This window comes from Gasterosteus aculeatus, chromosome 13, assembly GCF_964276395.1.
Source record: "Gasterosteus aculeatus chromosome 13, fGasAcu3.hap1.1, whole genome shotgun sequence".
In the NCBI taxonomy this organism is placed as follows: Eukaryota; Metazoa; Chordata; class Actinopteri; order Perciformes; family Gasterosteidae; genus Gasterosteus; species Gasterosteus aculeatus.
In genome coordinates this window covers 6551982-6572799 of record NC_135701.1, presented here as the reverse complement: position 1 = coordinate 6572799, position 20818 = coordinate 6551982, and the positions used below count along the sequence as shown (strand labels likewise).

Here is a 20818-nt window from a genome sequence, read left to right as displayed (position 1 = left end):
TTTCAGCACAAAACCGTATTCGCCACCAAACGTTGTGTATCGCATTTCAGTAGTCTAGAGAAATAGTCCCCGTACGTGCACGTAAACAGCATCGCGTCTCCTTGCAAGATCTCGCAGCATCTCGTTCATTCACATGGCTCATGACGTCCACCTGAATTGTCTGCTTGCGAAAGCTCGCATTGCCCGAAACCGATCACTTGTGGCTCTGCAAAATCTAACCTGTTACTTTGAGAACGCTGGATTTCATCTTATAAAATGCGTTAACAGCATTCTTTTTTGAGCATTGGGAGAAGTTATGTTAACAATCCATAGAGAGAAAGTGACCACTTTGTGGGATGATAAGAGAACCTCATAAAGGAGGCAATACACAAATGCATACTAATAATGCTGCACACACTCACACAATCCATATTCACCGCTGAACTAATCACATCGCCACACGCCCACACTCGCTCTGGTATGACGGTTGATGTTACTCTGGGTGAACTCTCATGGCCTGAAGAGGTACAGTCGACACACACACACACACACGCCTCTTACCCTTTGACTTCTGCATCATCGTCATCGATCCATGTCAAAATCTGTGTGGCCAAGATGGATGACACATCCAACTCCTGAATGTCATGGGTGGAGGCCATGACTAAACAATTACGGTTTGCCTGGGAGACAAACAGAGACAGGAAGTGGGGAAACGGTGAGGCGGCTGGCAGAGAGAGTAAGGAAAAGAAAGGGAGGCTTAAAGTGACTTATTCCTACTCTATTCCGCTTGTGACCACAACAAAAATCTGAGTGACATTAATAATTATAAAATGTAATTTTTAGTGGCCCACAGTTTAGTATTTTGGATCCAGACTACATTTACCCATATTTGGTTAGTGGCACATCTGTACTAGTACTCGCATGGAATTATTTGTAATTGAATTGGCGAATGTTGCACCCATCTTGTTCTCGCCATCAATGAGGCACAGCGAACTGGCATTGTGTGTTCCTGGCGTGCGTTTAGTCCAATATTCACTCTCCTGCTTTGGTCTCCACATACTGCTGAAATAGCCGGTTCTGTTTAGCTGCTAAATGCTCCACTAAGTTCAGCCCGTCAGACCTTTTCTGCCAGCTCATTTGCTAGAAACAGCTGCAGCTGGAAACAAGCTTAATGAGCGATGTAATGAAGCAAAACAGTAAAGTTGTGGTCCAAGAAACCAACACAATGAGCTGCATGACATTTGACCCAGACTTTAATATGAAAATGATTGATAATATTGATGTTCAGTGACATGCGTTTAAAAGACTTCTACCTTGTTGATGGCAAAGGCCGTGATGATGTCAGATTCCTTGTGGATGATGCGTGCCTTTCCTCCAGGGGAGCCCAGATTAGATTCAGTCTGCACAGAGGAAGGACCACAAACACTTCAATCATTATCGTTAAAAACATGTTAGGAAAACAAATAGCCCTAACATCAGATGCAGTGCATTTCCCTTCATGCTACAGAACCAGTGACATGACAAGATCCATTAGAGAGCTTGATGAACGAGGCTCCAAATATTTGCTGTAGAAGACAGCTGATGATGTAAGGGCTCAAGCTGAACAGACCCTTCGCTTTCTACACTCCAATATCTGCACTGTAGGTTTGTCTCGCCTTTTAGGTTAGGAGACAACATGTGAGGAACTTCAGGCCACCCTATTAACCACCTAAATGGATTATTGCCATTGGATAACACAAGCACAACAAATCCAGCACACACTGTGCCACAGAGGTCCGATGAGACCGTGGAGTGGCAGAAAACGTTACACTGCAGCTATGCATATTGTAAAAACATGCAACATTTAACTCAAAATGAGACAAGCATCCTTTGAGCATGAGATTGTATTAAAGTCTCTACTGCATCTATTCAAGGGGAAAAGACCACGTCTCTGTCAGATGGAATAAAGGAAAACTTGACTTGCAGAGATCTAAATATGGTAGTTTGCCATTTTTGCCGAGGACGTAATCCCTGTGGGGCGCAGATTCACTGCGACACTGTGAGGCCCATTAATCAGAAGCTATTCAGCTTCAGTTTGTCCTCTGAGAGACGAGGTTAATTAACACTGAGCCAAATGGAGTAGCTGCAACATGGCAGCTTGCACAGCGAGAGACAGCAGATTAGAAAAACTCTCCGAAGATTCGATGTACAGTGCAATTTGACATTTATGGATTCCATTCACACGGATATTTAGACAGCCAAGTGTAAGATTAATGTCAAACAGTTAAGGGCCCAGAAAATGTGCGTACTATAAATCTGTCAAGTTCACAATTTGTAGGTTTCTTATTATTACATGTGACAGGCCACATTCGCTATTCTAGAGTAGGAGGCCAATAGATGCACATGATGTGCATGTTCTCCTACTCAGCAGTACAGTTTGTACAGATGACAGCATCATATGCTGTAAAGCACGCTGGTAAACTACATGGCAAATCATTTTCCATCTGCACAACGCAAGAGATATTTAATATGAGATAATTAATATGGTTCCGATGACACTAGAAAGTTTTTAAATTGTGTTTAACATTAATAGCGTTAAAAAACAACACAGGAGTCTATTGTAAAAATGTCGATCCAACCTCTAAGGCGGGGCACTATTTTTACCAAACATCAGGGCCAACACAGTTCATTCACTTCTAAAAGCAGTGTGTGATCAAAGAATAAGTTACTGTAAGCAAGACTATAACCAAATTACTTGGTGCCCATTTTAGTTTGACAGTTTTCAGTCCTTTGTGCCACAAAGACAATTCAGTTGGAGCAGAGATTTGGTGGCCCTCCAACCCCAATTCCAAAAGTCCCAATTATTCTGAAGCAGCTGTACCTGATTGTTTCCCGTCTCCTCCATCCCTGACAATTTCATATTGTCAGTCTGGTCCTCACCCGACTTAAATGATTGGGGGGGGAAGCAGCAGACACAAGACAACAACCAGCAATGAACCATGCAGTCAAACACACACACAGGAAGTGAATTATTGTGCTGTTAATCAAAACAGGTTGTAAATATTGGAATACAATTAAAAACTTCCAACACGCAACTGGAGGCCGTAATAATACATTTGATTAGCATGCTGAACAAAAAGAGCACAAGTGTGTTTGCCGTGGAGCACATACATGACACAATGGTTAATTTGTTATTCTGTGATCATTATTACCATGTGCTAGCTGTGCAACACGGAGACAGTTCATGCAGAAGAAGTGCAGTGAACACGGCGTACCTCATTCAGGCCCCGTTTCTTGGTAAAAATGTTCCGAATGAAAGTCTCCTGCACTTCCTCCTGCTTGACCAGAAACTGCCAAAGACGCTTCACTGGCAGCGCGGAATGGTGGCTAGTTCTGAAAATAACACACACCATTTCATTAAATCAGTCGCATCTGTTCACTGAAGCCCAACAAATGTGCTGGAGCCATCGTTTTTGATTTCTGCTAAACTGAAAGCTCGACATATTTGGTACTAGAGGCAAAACAAATCAAATGCACGTACAGTAAATCCCTACAGTGTGTACAGCACGCCCGTATGGAAATCATTAGGGGTTACATCAGAAGAAAACAACTCGCATCTATGGAGATCTCGGGAAACAATTTTATAAACACAATTCACTGGTGTAAATGTGTCTCACAGATATATCTGTGCTGAAGGCTAAACTGTAATCAATAAACCAGCATCACTTATTCATGATGTTTAAAAGCTGAAGGGTACAAGCTGTAGGATAAAGGATAGGCCAATTGTTTCTTCAACCCAAAAAAACACTATGGCTGACTAATTTCTACTTGAATAAAAAGATTTTAAAAACTAATTTAAAAAAAAAACTTTTTTAACTTGTTCTACCAATTCCCAGCTCATGGTACCTGAACGGGGTGTTGGATGGTTCAAACAAGGCCTTGTGTCTGAGCAGGGCGGGGCCCGGGGCGGCCGTCTCATCCTGGAGGGGGGTGGAGATGTACTTGGAAGGGGGGCCCCCGAAGATCTCCAGCCTTTTCTGCAGCACCTGCTCCCATCGCTGCAGCGTCTTCAGCACAGCGTGACAGAGGGGAGAGCCCACAGGCAGATCTGTTTCCATGAGCAAACAAGACAATTCGATTAGCCAAGACAGGCGGTGAGAAATGGGTGCACTTGGCCACATCCTAGAGGTTAATATTTAAGAGTGTGTGGAGTACTTCATCGTCTACCTAATAGATCATATCCTGCCATTGGGTAAAAGGACTTGAGGTTGACCAACACGAGCTGAACCATAGCGAGTCGCATCAAACACCAACTGAGAGGACGGGGGGGGAAAAAAAAAAGAAGTAAGATTACAATTCAGAAATACTTAATGGGTCCTTTTGAAACACAGAAAAACGGTGTGGAGCAGTTTGGAGGCGGTGCAACTGAAAATACGATCAATGGAAAGACACAGCTGTAAACAGAGGTTCAGGCAGCATGAAGTGAGGTGAATATGAGTCACTCTGCAGTAGGACCGTGTGTTGTTACCTGTATGAATTGTGATTAGAGTGTTCTCTTTGCGGAGAGCTGGGGTCAAACACATCTTCATATTCATTGTCATCTTCTTCTTCATCTTGACTACCTTGGCTCTCCTCCGAGTCATATTCGATTCGGTCTTCTGATGGTGGCAGCAGGGGCTAAAAGAGACATCAACGAATTAAACAGACACACACTGCTGCGCTGAACAAATAAAAAAAGGCTCTTTTATTCTGCCTTCTACATTTACCAGTCAACTTCAGCACATGTTGAATACATAGCGGATTAAAAAGTTAATGATGAAGTCAATACACTCACGATCAAGTAAGTTGTTACAAGGAAGTTTTTTCAAAATTCTTTTGGATTACCTTGGCGATGAAGTAATCCCAAATGCTGAGCTCTGGAGGGACGAATCGTTCTTTAAAGATGGAGGCAGCTTCTTGTTCCACAACAGGGCCGTGCTTGGGGCTGGATGGGTGGTTGATCCCAGACTCTTCCCTGGATCCACTGCGTGACGACAGGAACCTGAACCGTCTGGACTTCCTGTCTGAGCCGCTTGGTGAGGCTGGATGTCGAGAGAAAGTGTTGATAAATTGATGCAGTTCGGATCTTCGCCAACATAAAAATAATACTGCAACTTGTTTCTTAAAAATGTATATATATTTTTTAAACTGCAGTTGTGGTGCCAAAATATTCTGAAATGGACAGGTGTTAGTCGCATTACATAAGGTATCCTCTGCCAACCTCGAGGGAATAGCGCAAATCGTGACGTAAACAGCGGCGGCTCTAATAAATTGATGGATTTTACTCCGACCTACAGACTAGAAACCAATAAATTTAGAGGAGCTGATTCGATTTAGCTTCTGGGTCACCTCCAAAAGAAAACTCTGCAGAGAACACAGCCACTCAGGCAGCCCGGCAGGAAGAAAACTAGACGGTGCACACTAATCCGTTCCAACCTGGTGGGGGGGTTTTCGTCGGGCTGTTGGGTTTCCCGATGACGGGGGTCCGGGCGCCCCCTCCGAACACCGCCACCCAGAGCTTGCCGTTGAGCGGGTGGGCCCCAATGCGGAACAGCTCGTTGCTGGAGTGAGTGGCCATGCCGTGAACAAACAGACTGAGGAAGACGGCAGTCAGGATCTCGCAGAGCAGCACGGTTAAGCCCGGTTGGCTCTCCTCCCCTGCTGAGCTCAACAGACGAATCAGAGAGGCGATACCTGGAGACAGAGCGGGACGTGACAGATATATATATATATTTTATAAATAACAATTCACATCCTCATTGAGAGCGCGGCTTTGTTGAATGCTTTGTGTGTTCTTACCTGGCCACTGTGCAGGGGAGGTGTTGGGCTGAACGGACTCATCCATACTGACGGTTCTGAGCGGCTGCTTCAGAGATAGCAACACACTCTGATACACGATTCCTGTGAATTGGTTCACATGGCTGCAGGACACAAAAGAAAAGTGAGAAAAAAAAATCAAATTTTAGCAAGGTGTTGTGTAATTACATATAACACACACACGTTCTGAATTCTGAAAGCCGTTACTTAATTACAAAGTGGATGTCTCTGGCTACATTCCAGGGAATTCGCGACACCGTCTGGATCTCTGGGACGTGACAACACCTCAGCACCAATCATTTACGTGGGTGAAGTCAAAGATATAAAAATATATAAATATTACATATTTGAGATTGCAACTTATGTTGCCTTAAGACAATGAAAGCATGAGTACCAGAGGTATTGTGTCAAGTGGATTTGCGAATAAAAAAAAATCTGGATATTTTTCCACAGAATATGAGACGTTCAACACGCTAATGAGTCGGTTTGACATCCTATACCGTTAGTCCCCCGTTATGCTTCTGCAAAAATAGACTGCACATAAAAAACTTGTAAAATTAGAACGGCTACCTTATTAAGATTGGGGGTCAATGCGGTCTTAATGCACACAAGTGTAATCTTATGGAAGAACCGGCACGTTGTTTTCATAAAAGGTTGACTAAATGAAACTGACAAGAGAAAGGAGCGGAACATGCATCAAAATACTGTCAGCTAGACGACAACATTCAACCCCCACAACCTACATCGTGAAATACCCTTTAAAAAATTAACTTGTACCCTTTCGCTCACTCTGACATTCAAGAAGAAACAGAAGCACATTCCATCAAACCTCCGCAGCAACACACCAGGAGAGTTTATACCAGAATTAGCATAACAAAGACAGTGTTAAATTAGAAATAGCCTTGCTAGTCTAGTTGGGCTGATCAACTCCCAACAGTATGGGATAGATGACTGTGTGCGCACGAGTAAACAAAAAAGTGTTGCATCAACTTGCTTGGAGTTGGGTGAGGTTTAAAATACCGAAGCCAAAAACTTCCTCTGAAAGAATAATGAAGTCGCTCTTTCAACTTAAAGACTAATCTCTTTTTGACACATTAATTGTTGCAAGCAAATCTTTTCTGGGGGTCACAGCTCCGTGGCTTCAACGTTCCTAGTTTGGTCAAGCATAAACATTTTTTTTGTACAGTTAATCTGGCATAACCAGGAAGTCCCACAGCTGCAGGCCAAATGGGCTACACACAGGCAGACATACACACAGGCAGACACAAATAACCACGTCATGAATAAGCAACGTTCCAACCAATCCGTCGAATCAAAAAATCGGATTAAGTATTTACAATAAGAATGACACACAGAAGCCTTGCAGCTTTCATAAACCATTTTCAACAAAATCAAAACAGACATTTTCTTTTTGCAAACGTATTGCTTATTGCTAACATATTTGTCTCTTCAAATGTCTTAAGGCATATCAACAGAGCGCTTTCTAAAAGCAGCCTGAAGCCATAAAAGAGAAGTGAACTATGGGAAGTCTCCCATTGGATTGGAGGGGGGGGTGCAACTAGGGGCACCACCTCTGGAGCTAAATACAAACAGACACTTTTGGGCGGCCAAAAAATGTTACACCCCTTTTTTGGAGTGCAAGTTCTGAGACGATAACACACAACTCCCAGAGCGGGCAGAGCCGTGCTCGACACGCCGTCTATACAACCAGAGGACTCACCCCCTGCTGTTCATCGCAGAGGCGTTTAAGGCCCTTCTACGTTGACTTCTAAGGCATCTTTAAAAGCATGTTTTACTTCAGTAATACATTTGCAGTGTTTGACTAGAGATTTCCCCCCCCCTGCTTGGTTACCACCAGCAGTCATGTCCCTTCATACTTATCTTATTATTCTGCTCCAATAAGTCTAAAAAAAACACACGCGCGCACACACACACGCATGCACACGCATGCACACGCCGGCGGCGGTTTGTCGGTTAGACGTTAATGCTGAAAACAAAGTAAAATCACTTTTGATAGATTAATAATCCAGTAGTGGCTGGTGCTGTTAACAGAGTTGTGTCAAGGTGAATGTGGTGGAGTTGTATCAAAGAGAGCCATTGCTTGGAGTCACATAAAGAATTAAAGAGGCTTGCTCGGAGAGATGTTGCAATGTAGATACCCACTATGAAGTCTAATTTCAGTCCGGCTGAATGAAAGCATCTTTTTCCAAACCACGGTTAATGAGATATTAAGGAGATATTATTAATATTCCTAGATAATATTATTGTAAAGAAATGAATGGCTTGACATTTGCTCAGGGTTCTCATCTATTTAAGTTCACTGCGGTGCTGCAGATTATGTCACTTTGTGAAACAGTCCTGGCAAAGCTGACACCCCGAAAGGGTCATAGTTTAAAAGAGTTTGTAGCTTTTAGGAGGATAGAATGGCAAAAAAGTAAATGTAATAGAAAACATGTCAAAATCAAAATGAACTGAAAATGTCTCGTCATTTCTACAGATACGTCTTTCTACAGTACCAATCAAAAACAGCCTTTAGACACGACCACTGTCTTCTCCTTCCTGGTTGGAAAGAGAGCGAGGCTTCAAAATGCACACTCACTGCTGCATGCAGGGAAATCCGACACACTTCACCTCAAATACCCCTGAAAGGGAAACTCACCTGTGGGTGTGTCCATCACACAGACACTGATATATACAGGCGGACAAGGAGGCAGCCAATGTGTGCATCACGTAGATCTGAAACATCAGAATTATGACACGTTTCAGGTGCATGAACACAATCGCAGCTAAACGCACAAGAGACAAAAAATGTCCACGCTTTTGTTAATTATTACATGTCACTTAGCAGACGCTTTTATCCAAAGCGACTTACAATAAGTGCATTCAACCATATGGATACAAACTCCGAAGAAGAAACAAGAAAGGGCAATTTCATCAAGTAAGCCAATTTACTACTTGTTATAGATAAATTGTACTTATAATGGCACTTAAGTGCTACAATTTGTTTAGTGTTTTTAGTCGAGGTAGAGCCTGCAGGTGTGTCTTTAGGTTGCAGGTGGAAGCTATGAAGACTCTCCTGGTGTCATCAGAGAGCTCGTTCCACTATTTCGGAGCAAGGACTTGCTCATTATTGATACACCACTTTGAAATATGTTCAATCGATATCATGTCTTGACATATCTTTTCCTTGTATGTTAGGCAAATTCTTCTTCACTATTTACAGACCGATGCCAATATATCTGCAATTGGCTGGTATCACATAATAGATCGAACTTGATAAAGACACTTATGTCCTGGCACTAATGAATGGCCTCAGATGCAAAACACACAAACACTTTTCAAAGGGAGTCCCACATTAGACCAGAAACTGCCGTACCTCATTGTTGACCACATCCGGATGTGGAGGAGAGTCGAACGAATTGATGGTCTTCAAGATGTCGTGAGCCAGGTTGGTCAGGTAGACGAGGGGATTGGCGACCACAGTCTTTACGTTGGAGGTGCACGCCATCAGGAGGGGGATGGAAGTTGGCTGACCACACGGAACCACTGGCTGGGTGGAGTCATCCTGTTGGGAGAAACCAGAGAGAAACGCTGGAATGCGTGTTCGGTTGTGACGGCGGTAAACCAACCAGCAGACCCACCAAACCGTTTTAAAAATGCTGATCATGTAGAATGCTGTAAATATTAAGGGGGGATATGTACAACTACACGTCACTTGCTCATTCATGTTTCTGGAGGGCAACAGAAACAGCTCACAAAAAGGGAGCTGGGGAACAAGACTCCTTCAGAGCCCGGATGTGTCATACATGATCCCATACTTGGAGAGTACATGATGGTTTGCCGATGAATGTGTGACTGACATTTAAAGAAAAGACAACAAAGAGTGCATTGTATTGTGTTTGTTTACAAGATCCCTAAACGTGACTGGGTGTATAAGAATACCACAGGCTTAAGCTTGTTACGCTAGATAATCACATTCAGTTGTCACTAAACTCTCTAAACAGAAGCTTTATAGGTCGACTGAGGTTAATACAAAGGGAACAATACTGTAATCTCTGCGATAACAAGAAACCACGCAACCAGATTTGGGAGGGAAAAAAAAAAAAGATTTCAAAATGAGAATGAGTAGACAGAACACCTTGTGCTGGTCGACTGCTAACATTCAAAAACAATATTTTCATTCTGGCTTATAGAGTTGTTTACCTCCTCACATTGACTCAACCTTTGAATACTGTGCTTAAGGCAGAAACTCCCTTAGGATCATGGAGAATAAGCACAACCTGCCAGCTCTGTGCTGGAAGTGTGAATGCCAGTGCACTGGAAGTGTGAGTCTGTGTGCATTCACCGCAACAGAGCAGAAGTGGTGCTTGGCCCCTAGGCCTCCCAAAAGGGAAAAAAAAACAATGAAAATTTAATAAAATAATACAGTGCAATAATCTGCATCATAATGTCTGATTGTTGCACTTTTGGTCGTCAGATAGTGGACTCGCAATGTATGTCACCATCTCACTTTAAGCACACAGAGGAGGGTCTTAGGTAGGGCTGTCACAAAGACAATAACGGAATGTAAAAAAATATATCCTAAATAATTAAAAATAAATAAGTGCTAGGGACACGGAGAGGGGCGAAACATCGGGGTGGGTGCGGTAATTCGAGAAAATGTGTCCAGCGGACCGCGGTCCGGGGGAACCGACGGTAGTTTAGGTTGAAGAACTGGGTGGGATGCTTGTCACGTCTATTGGCTCTCTTCTCTCATTCGGCTTAAAGCCAAGATGTTCCCACACCGGCGCTGAAGATTTCAGCTTCAAAACCGAATCCATTTGGACTTGTTCATCCTAACTGGCTCGGCTTTAGATGTTCCGAATAAGAACACTTCATAACACAGTGGTTTCACACATTCCCTTCCCCTGTTGGTGTCCGCTCGGTCTGTGTGTGTGTGTGTGTGTGTGTGTGTGTGTGTGTGTGTGTGTGTGTGTGTAGACGCTGCCGGAGTCCCGCCTGAGCCCCGCCTGAGCTTTCGACTGACAAAGCAGACAAGAGGACAGAGGCAGCATAATCGACTAAATTGTTGGTGACATTCATGAGTAAAATTAATAAAATGTATAACGCAGCAACAAAAATGATCACGCTGATTTTCTTATATTGTGCGATAAGTCAATATAATCTATTATTGCGACAGGCCTACTCTGTGGTGTATTTGCATACAAGAAGGGTGCATCTCTGTATGCTGTAGCTACCTGGTGAGACTCTTGAAGCAGTAAAATGAGCTCCATGCGCACAGAGGCAAGTCCTCCACCGTGGGAGCCATGCAGGCTGCAGTAGCTGAGAAACATCCTCAGTAGGGGCTGGTTACTCTGCAGCCAGTGTCTCCTGCTCCTCTGGCTGTCACCATGAGGACTCCCAGGCTTAAAAACAGGAAAAAAAACATTTGAACTTTGTTCCAAAAAAGACAAATAAATCAACAGGCCGGTAAATATGCCAACATTATCTTGCTTGTATTCATACTAGTGGCTCATTGTGTTAAAACAACCACGTTTTAAAATAAAGCATAGCATATGTATGAAATAATCAGGTTTGCTGATTGAGGTAATTTTATAGCGGCAGGTTAGGAGTTGATGTATTCAAGGGAAAAGGGGAGAAACATCTTTTTTAATAAGAATTGTGTATACTACATAAACTGTGCTGTTGGGTTGCATTGATTTTTCATCATGAACATCTGACAAATGCAGAAACTGCCAGCTATCTACACCCACCCGTTCGTCCTCCACCAACCCAGAAACGGGGGCATCACCCTGGAAAGACAGCTCTGGCAAGCACGGCTTGTAGCTGCAGCAACGCTGGAGAGCCACCACCTGGGTTAAACCGAGGGGGGAAAAAAAGCATGGTTATGATCGATTTATCATGAAGGAGTTCATCCTTCATCTGTGGGAGTGAAAGAAAAACATTTCGTCAATTGTAAAATAGGAAAAGGCAAACTACTTCGCAAGAGAAAACTACTGGACTGGCTTTACTACCAACATTATGTTTTGTGCCAGTGAACAAAGACAGAAGAGATATGTGGAAGTTATGCAAGTTGTACATATTTTGGTCAGTGAGCTCAAAAGGTGCAGTCATACGTGGATGTGAACATTGAATCTGTAAGTGTGTTTAAATATGCCTGAGCTGCAGTTACCTCTCTCTCTAACCACTGGTAGAGCTGGCAACGCAGCTTGCCGCCATCCAGTTCATAACCGGTTGACAGCGTCCGTAGCTCATTGGTCATAATCTTCAAGCAGGCCGTAAACTTCAGCTGAGCTGCTAAGATGTCATTAGACGGAGGAAGGAAGTCATTGCAGTCCTCCCTGACCTCCCCCATCAACACCTCCGCTAGCGGCGACGTGGCGTCCTCCGGGTTCTGGAACACATGGCTGCTGTCCACATTTTTGGTTTCTTCTTCATCTACATCGTCTTCTCCATCTTTGTCACTGTCCCACTTCAGCTCCAGTGGCTCATCCGCATGAGTGATTGACTGCTGGCTCCAGTCGAAACTCAACACGGAATCTGACCGGCTGTTGGATAAGCAGTTTCCGTCGGACTCGTAGCCGTTCAGAGTCTGCTGGGACCAGCCCTGGTTCGAGGTTTCTCCGTTCTTGCTCCCAACACTAAGCTCAGCCGCCGCGCCTGCATCGCCCTGGTTGGGTAGCTCGGAATGCTTGCGGACTTTGGGCATCTTGGAAAGGACTTCGAGGGCTAGCATGGGGCAGCCGGCTTGAAGATGAGAGTAGGCGGCTGTGAAAAAGAGCGTCCTCTCTTCCAGGCTAATGGAGTCGGCTCTGCGCCCCTCGGCCGTCAGTCCAACCTTAGCCTTGTCCGAGGAGCCAAAATGGCGACGGAGGAGGAGTGGGTGGGTCCGAAGGTAGGTATAAAAGTTGAAAACCTCTGGGTTACAGGTAGTTTCAGCAGAATAACCTGTCACAGACACAGAAAAGCATTCTGAATGAATATTGAAAACATTATATGTGACACACATGTAGCCAGGGGATGCCAAACCAGGGTGGTTTTCTTTCACTTGAGTCAAAATGAGGTTCATATTCAGTTCTTCATCTTTTCGAAAGACAAGGCTCCTCCATTCAAATGGTCTTGGGTTTCCATTATATGCTGCATTTTCCAATGCTTAAAAAACAGCTGCAAATCTATGTCCTTCTGTAAAAGTGTCTACCCTGTGTGCATAACTTGCAATGCCGCATTTGATGGGCCTGACATGTCCATAAAGTGGACAGGCTTATTGAGATATGTTTAAGGCTTCTGACAGAAGACTTTTACCATTCAACTAAGACGGACTTGAACCAGCGACTCTCCTGTCCCGAAGCCCAAATCCATTAACCCGAGCATGGCCAAATAGAATCTTTTCATCCACAAATCCAATGATTTTGGAATCATTAAAAGCGAAGTAAGCTGTATGATGAACATTTACAGCGTACTCAACTGCCCTAAGAGGACGGACTGAGCAGCTAGGACCCGGCTCCACTGCGGATTCCTGGATTAAAGCTGCACTGCACAGACGAACAACAGGACACAGCGCAGGACTCTGATGTGACGAGGGGAAGCAAACTGTCTGCTTACATTAATGCTGCTTGGTGAACATATTCAAAGTTCAAAGTTCCGCCCACATTATCTGCCCAGAGAACAGTTTTGTTGCTGCTGTTCTGATGCAAATATAATAAAAAAACGCACCACTTGAATTAAATTTTGTTTTTGATTGGACGTATTCTTGTGTGTAGCATCAATGGAATAGGCTACAACTACATTTCAGTGTGTACTCTGTGTGACAATGATCCTTGAATTGTAATCTTACCTTTCCATAGAGTAATGAAAAGAAATGAAAAGGCATAGACCTACCTGCATCACATTTGGTCCCAGTAGAGGCGGATCTGGTGCTGTTAGCTGGGTGCTCCAGTAGAGTGTCTAGGGCTCTGCTGTAGTCCTCCAGGACCCAGTGAGCCATGCTGCGCAAGAACGGGTCCTGGTGGGCTTGAATCTGAAAAATACAGAGAATCACAACATCTCCTTCTGGTTTCTGCAGTTTATTAAATGGCAAATTTCCAAAGAGTCAAACAACAGTGGGTAGCTTAATGAAAAAATTGCAGCGGCACGTGGAGTCTGTACACACATTGCCAACCTGTTTGTCCTGTCCCAGAACATGTCTCTGAAGGATCTTTTTGTAGGTGGATGTCGTCTCAAACTCAGACTCGTACAATCTGGAGATCACCAGTGCAAGCTGTAGGTCCTGCATTTTCTCTATGCACACCTAGAGGAAATAAAACCAGATATCACAATCTGTTATAACTTTAAAATGGTTCTGAGCTGTTGCCCCAGGACTGAATAGGGTGAGATAGGACATCAGCAGACAAATAATGTATATTCTTGACACAGTCGTGTCTTGCAGTTGGACAAAATGATGCCCTGAAGTTACAGCCATCTTGTTAGTTTATCTGTTGACAGGGAGTGAAAGCAAAAATAAGAAAAGTTTGTGCATACGGCTAAGAGGTTGTACATAGTTGCTCCCAACTTGTAAGGCATGATGTGCATTTCAATGAGACTCTCCCTCCCCCAGCCGGAGGCAAAACTAATTCAATGATAGCCCTTTGCCTGGGTAAAGCTCATTCCTGTTAAATGCTTAGAAAAACTGCAGTTACTCAGCGATGAAATAATGTGACTCATTGCTTCAGGGACTTTCGAAACAGATAACCTTGATGACTAAAAAGGTTATGCAAACATGACCAGGAGCAGCACTCTTTATACGGGAGCAAAATTGATTGAGAGCTGCCTGACTGTTTTTTTAAAAACACATGTGAATACAGACATCTTTCAAACTAGATCAGCCATTCTAAGAATCAAGAATAAATATACAAGTTCACATATCAACATCAAAAGAGGGTAGTCTGTAGTGTCCCCATTTATGAAGCCTCAGCGGGAAAGATGTGCAGCAGCTTCATAAATGTAACAACATGCTATTGAAACTTCTTACAAAGAGAAGGAAAGACAGACAGCAAAACCCAAGAGTTAAATTCCAACATCAATAAGTCTGTCTTGCATTGTGCTAAAAGCTCATGACAAAGACGCCACCACTGGGAATCTATTGAGCGGCTTCAATAATAAAAAAGGATGCAGCACACTACAGGAATGTTGGCTGCGAGAAGTGGCTTCACTGCTTTTACTGCATCATCGAGCAAGGCCCTTGATCATGAACTGTTGGGGGGCAGGAAAGGACGCACCTTAAAATGCTACAGATATGTTATAAATAAAAATGAGCTGCACTTGACATTACTCATGCTGAAAGCAAGGTTTCTAACTTTTAGCGAGGTTTAGAAGGCTGACAAGTGGCACTTGCTGCTGAAAGAACAAGTGCTCCTGGCAAACAGTGTGAAATTTCTATTTTCCACTTGCCTCCACAGCATCCTTAAGGGAGCCGGCTAGAAGGAAGAAGGCTGCAGAATGCTGGAACCGCTGCTTTCCCAACAGAGAAAACGCATTTTTCAATGCTGCTTTCCGCCACCGGTCCTCACTGAAGTTGTTGCGGAAGAATTCTGTCATTTTGGCATTCTTCTGAGACCTGAAGAGAAAAGCGTTGTGGAGTCAAAAGAGGACACCACAGCTGTGTCACAGCTTTTCAGCAATGTGACAGAACTAATCTTGGTTAAGGGTGGGGGGGAGGGGAGTGGGGGGAAATATTGGGACAACTGCATGTGTATTTCACAGGGAAAATGATGTCAGTTTAGCCGTACCTGTACAACCCCCAGACCACTGCTTTTTTCTTCAGCGCGAGGTAAAATATAGCTGCATCCAGAGGATCATTGTTTTTTTGTAAAGACGTCTTGGCAACCTGACAAATAAAGAGGAAAAACAAACACTAATGAGATCGCACCTCCTCAGCCTTTGCGGTCACTCCATGGGTCATTTTGGGGAGTGGCAAAACTGGTTCAACAGTGGTCACCGTTTAAGATCCGAGCAAAGACAACTAAATTGATAATGAAAACTTGCTAATGTCATAGATGCCTCACCTTCTCCATACACCTGCGCAGCTTGTTGGTGCTGCGGAGCCACCAGCCCACGCCCATGGAGCGCAGCTCAGGCCAGGTTGGCTCTCCCTTCTGTAGGGCGGGCAGCATGTTCAGCAGCTCCTCCTCGGCCTCAGAGTGGAAAGCCCAGGCGTAGTGACATGTTGACAGGCCTGAAGGGAGAAGAGACAGACGCACGTTAAAAGATGCTCTGTATTTCACAGGATTTCAACACTGTGCAGTGAGTTAATGTAGAAGCACAGTTGATCACCTTTATGTTGGTGCCACAATGGCTGGTGTTATTTATTAAGAAAAGCACTCCTTTATAAATCATTTTTGGGAGAGAACGAGTCGGCGAGACAGGGTTACGTGTTTTGCTGCATCATTCTTGATGGACTTCAAACATATCAGAATCTACATATTTCAATATGTTTTGGTTGTAGTAAAATCATCTCGCTACAGCTTCAACATCTAGTTTTATCATCCGAGATCAAATTCAGTATGCATGTTGGTCGGCTAGGAGTTTTGTTCTCAACTAGTAAGTATAAATCATTTAGTTTAAAATAATGTACTAGTTTTACTTAGTTTTTACGTCTAGTTAATATCCATTTAGGCTACCAGATTGAGCAAAAAGCAAAAAGAGTGTTGTGCAGCTACGGTGTTATATTACTGACTGCTGAGGAGTTCTGGCTGCATTCACAGATTAAGTGCTTTGCTCAAGGGTAACTTTAGTGGTATAGTTGAGGATGATGAATAGACTGCGGCTTGCTAAGAGCGCTCACTGAGACCTTTACTGCCTAAAATGTACAATTGAGACCGTGAGTAACCTCCATCTTTGCAGCTTCAGTTACAGGTCTGAAAAATAGACGGCCACTGGAAGTATATCTGAAAGGAGTGCAGGGACACAACTTTTGAGGTAGGAGGCTGGAGACTTACATGGTGAAAATATAATCTTTTAGATAAAGTGTGCCAATTTGGAGGGACATTCAACAGTATTTGTGAGTTGAATGCTACAACCATGGAATGCCGCTAATGAAAAAAAGTTTGAAGACCACTCTACCTTGCCTCAGCAGCTGTGCTCGGTGTGCAGGAGGCACCGAGGTAGAGAGGAAAGTGTGGAGTCTGACGGCCAGCAGGAACTTCAGACCACACTCGTCCAGAGTTTCTCCACCTAGTAAGTGAATGAAAGCTCTGACTGCTGGAAATAAATTGGAAGAGCCTTTGTTCTAAATCTTACTTTCCCTGCAGTACCTTTGCTTTTGCCCTGGCTGTCCTTGAGGTCGGTGCTTGTGGTAGCGATGGTGTCAGCCAGAGCCATGAGAGACATCTGCTCCATACGGGTTAAGCCCGGCAAACTGGAATTAAGCAGGTGACTGGACAGAACCTGTGCATGTTCTGCACCAAAGAATGTGGGACTGTACTGGGACAGGTCAATAACCTAGAGACAGGAAGAAAGAAGCTTGTAAAATGTTTTTTTCCAATTTATTTAAAAATAGATAAGAGAAAGGAAATCATGTTAAAAAAGGGAATAATGTGTTGATGTTGGAGTCATACTTCTAATGGAATACAATATTGTATTTAAATATTGACCATTAAAGTTTTTTTCAAATGTGTCAGCATGTTTTCTAGGGCCATGAGACTTATCAGTTTCAGTTTTCTAAAATGACCGTTGCTGTGCTTAAGCTTCGCACTGTAATAGAAAATATACAAAAAAGTTGCTGTCCAATTTTAGAGAAATTCTGAAACGAACATTAAACAACAGAAACCGACCTTGTTCCCAGTTTCCTCTTGATCGTCGTGCAGGGGATCCAGGTCCCCGATGGTGGGTGTATGAAAGAGCTCGTCATAAACATCGGTGTGACTGGAGCCATGTCCACTATCTCCACCGACACTGCTCACGTTATCTGTAGGGGGAGATGAAACGGCGAAATGAAGCGAAAAAGACGTGTATTGTCAAAAGACACATGCAGAAAAATCCCCTCCAGCTGGGGAGACGGCAGATTAAAATAAAATACAGACGAGCAGAAGATTGTGTTCCAATTCAAAAGTTTCTGCTTTCGTTCTCATTTCGTATCCCCAGAGAAACAATGAGGAACAACAACAAGCCCACCAATGAGTATGGTATTATTCCCAGTCCGTTACACCTTGTAGTAGGGGTAGTTTTCCTGTTTTTGTACTTTGTATTTGAACTATAATAAAGCTGCGGTAGCCAGTTATCTGTGGGCATGCTGAAAGTGACTTACCCTCCGAATAGACACACACACACACACACACACACACACACACACACACACACACACACACACACACACACACACACACACACACTTCTGTGCAGCCAATTCAGACACCTCTCTGAAATGACTTGTGGCTGGCCAAAGTCTCCGGTACTGAGCAACATTTCCTAAAGCCTGACAGCAGACCCAAGAGGAGATACAGACGTTTTGCCCTACACCACTCGAATTATAATACTTTGAAAAGATCAACTTCCTAACTCAGCTTTTAGTACCACTGTATGAAACTTCATTATTTTCTACTCACTACTGAATAATATTATGCTAAAACCACACGTGGTATACCAACCAGGTTTTGGTGATGTATCCTCATCGGCCGCCAGCAGGGCGTACAGCGGCAGGGGGGGGATGGAGCTTATCTCTGTGTAGTCAGGAATGGAGTTCTCTGCTTTAGTGAACATCTTCCGATCCCTGGCTGTGCTTCCTCCAGCGCTGATTGTTCGAGAGCGCACACGTTTCTCATGACTGGTGGTACTGTCTTTTAGTGCCACAATTTCTCCAGCAATGCATTTCACCAGGTGGGACAGGATGGCTTTGGCACGGTGAACCTTAGAGACAGACATTTTTTTGCACATTTATAGATTGTCAAATGTAAACTTAACTTAAATCAACCGACAAAACAATGTGCTTGAATGTATTTCACATCGGCATGTATTTCAATATAAAAGTATGATAGTAAGGATCATTATTAAGTAATTTACTGAACTCACTTTCCCTAGATCCATGAGCTCCAGTAACTGTACAGGGTGGTACTGAGGCAGAGTGGGAAAGAGTTGGTGAGCAGCTTCAAAAAGCCCAGAATCCTCCATCTCGACAGGCAGGTCATAAGCTGTTCTCTTCCCACTAAGTTTCTGAGCAAGGCTCATCATTGATCTCGTCAAGGCCCTTTTGGGAGGGGCGAGAGAAGACATGGCGGCCCCGGAGCTGGGATCCTCCTGGCTCTGCCTGATGGCCGAGATAATAGAGGAGAGACTGCTGCTGATGTCTGTGTCCTGAGCAATTGGGGCATTGGGTCTGGATGGTGCTGGGGGCTGCCACTGGGAGTACACGTGCATTTCACAGTCCATGCCGACAACCAAGATGCCATCTCTTACCCAGGAGAGGGAGACGGGAATAGGTAACGAGCCTTCGACTGAGGAGACCAGATTGACTGAACGAATTAAGACCATGCGTGAAGAGCTCTGTTCTCTGCTGGCATCAGACATCAACCCGAGTTCAGGAGGCTTCCCGGAGAGACGGCCGTACATATAAATCTTTGTCCCAATACCAACAGTCAGAACATGTGACCCGTCTTCTTGGGAAACCCAGTCCAAATGAACCAGGCTCTTACGAGTAGAACCGAGGCAGTCCTCGTTAGTGACAGGGATGTCCACGTTACCAGGAATACTGGCGCTAGCGATTGTGGGGTCTGCGCTGTCCAGGACAATGGTTTGTTCTAGATGCCACTGTGAACCACCTGTGGACTCGCACTGGAAGATGCCGATGTGGACCAATGGCTCCCTAAGGTTTGCTGCTTTGGGGCTTGGAGGGAGATTGGGACTACGCTGCACCGTCAGCGTCGGGGTCATGTGGGTGTTTGTGTTGTTGTGCACATAAGGCGAGGAGGCGAGGGCAGGAGGAGAACTCAATAGTTGGTCAGAGGTCAGATAAGGTGTTGCGTTAAGAAGCGGGCTGGCCGTCTCCCTGTAGGCAACTGCGATCCGTCCAGAATGGCAGCAGCTGACCTGTATGGGACGACCTTGCACGCTTACTGCGCTACAGTTGGGAAGGTTCTCCTCCACCAGTAAAGGCCACTCCTCCCAATGGTAAACCAAGCTGTCCATACTGAAGGGATCTGTCGCAATTACGTTACACCTCCAGAAGCGCACCTTTCCATCAGAACAGGAGGTAGCGAGGAGGTAGGGTACACGATCAACTGGCAGAGAACATGACGCACTCAGGTGACCTGGAGAGAAAGGCGAAAATGCCCCGTTAGACAAGAAAGCAGAATGTCTATGACAGACAAAAGTCTAAAACTGAGGCAAAACAACATTCTTTTGTAGGATTTAAAGAGTTTAACATCATATTTCTTCTGAGCACAATTAAGAAAATATATATATTTTCATGATGATGGCACCACCGCTGTGACGCCATCACGGTGGTGGTGTCATCACGATGATGGCGTGGCGAAGACGCCTTGGCGATGACGTAATTACGAAATTGCGCTGAGGTAATTCCGATGACGTCGTGGCGATGACTGAATTACCAAATAGCGATGACGGAATTACAATGACGTCGTGGCGATGACGCAATTACGATGACGTCGTGGCGATGACGCAATTACGATGACGTCGTGGCGATGACGCAATTACGATGACGTCGTGGCGATGACGCAATTACGATGACGTCGTGGCGATGACGCAATTACGATGACGTCGTGGCGATGACGTCGTGGCGATGACCTAATGACGTAATTCTAATGACGCAATTTCGATGACGTCGTGGCGATGACGTAATTCCGATGACGTCGTGGCGATGACGTAATTCCGATGACGTAATTGCGATAACGTCGTGGCGATGACGCAATTACGATGACGTCGCGGCGATGACGCAATGACGATGACGTAATCGCGATGACGTAATGACGATGACGTAATCGCGATGACGTAATGACGATGACGTAATTGCGATGAC

General features: G+C 44.4%; 1 protein-coding gene across 8 annotated transcripts in view; it reads right to left on the bottom strand.

The window, feature by feature from the left end:
- The window catches only part of dmxl1 (Dmx like 1), a 49468-nt gene that overhangs the window by 7338 nt on the left and 21312 nt on the right, over positions 1 to 20818 (bottom strand). For 4 of the 8 annotated variants that reach the window (XM_040195678.2, XM_078087151.1, XM_078087148.1 and 1 more), the window contains exons 19-43: positions 18856 to 20090; positions 18435 to 18693; positions 17622 to 17755; positions 17103 to 17289; positions 16912 to 17022; positions 15855 to 16024; positions 15579 to 15676; positions 15241 to 15406; positions 13964 to 14101; positions 13693 to 13831; positions 11987 to 12762; positions 11568 to 11666; positions 11052 to 11219; positions 9191 to 9379; positions 8474 to 8550; positions 5797 to 5918; positions 5434 to 5691; positions 4843 to 5039; positions 4487 to 4635; positions 4186 to 4271; positions 3865 to 4066; positions 3234 to 3351; positions 2840 to 2902; positions 1293 to 1379; positions 541 to 659 (exon numbers count right to left, since the gene is read on the bottom strand). In XM_040195678.2, coding sequence (XP_040051612.2) covers positions 541 to 659; positions 1293 to 1379; positions 2840 to 2902; positions 3234 to 3351; positions 3865 to 4066; positions 4186 to 4271; positions 4487 to 4635; positions 4843 to 5039; positions 5434 to 5691; positions 5797 to 5918; positions 8474 to 8550; positions 9191 to 9379; positions 11052 to 11219; positions 11568 to 11666; positions 11987 to 12762; positions 13693 to 13831; positions 13964 to 14101; positions 15241 to 15406; positions 15579 to 15676; positions 15855 to 16024; positions 16912 to 17022; positions 17103 to 17289; positions 17622 to 17755; positions 18435 to 18693; positions 18856 to 20090 — 5347 coding nt within the window. The remainder of the gene's footprint in view (positions 1 to 540; positions 660 to 1292; positions 1380 to 2839; positions 2903 to 3233; positions 3352 to 3864; positions 4067 to 4185; positions 4272 to 4486; positions 4636 to 4842; positions 5040 to 5433; positions 5692 to 5796; positions 5919 to 8473; positions 8551 to 9190; positions 9380 to 11051; positions 11220 to 11567; positions 11667 to 11986; positions 12763 to 13692; positions 13832 to 13963; positions 14102 to 15240; positions 15407 to 15578; positions 15677 to 15854; positions 16025 to 16911; positions 17023 to 17102; positions 17290 to 17621; positions 17756 to 18434; positions 18694 to 18855; positions 20091 to 20818) is intronic. The other 4 variants (XM_040195683.2, XM_078087153.1, XM_040195682.2 and 1 more) reach the window with 3 other exon arrangements.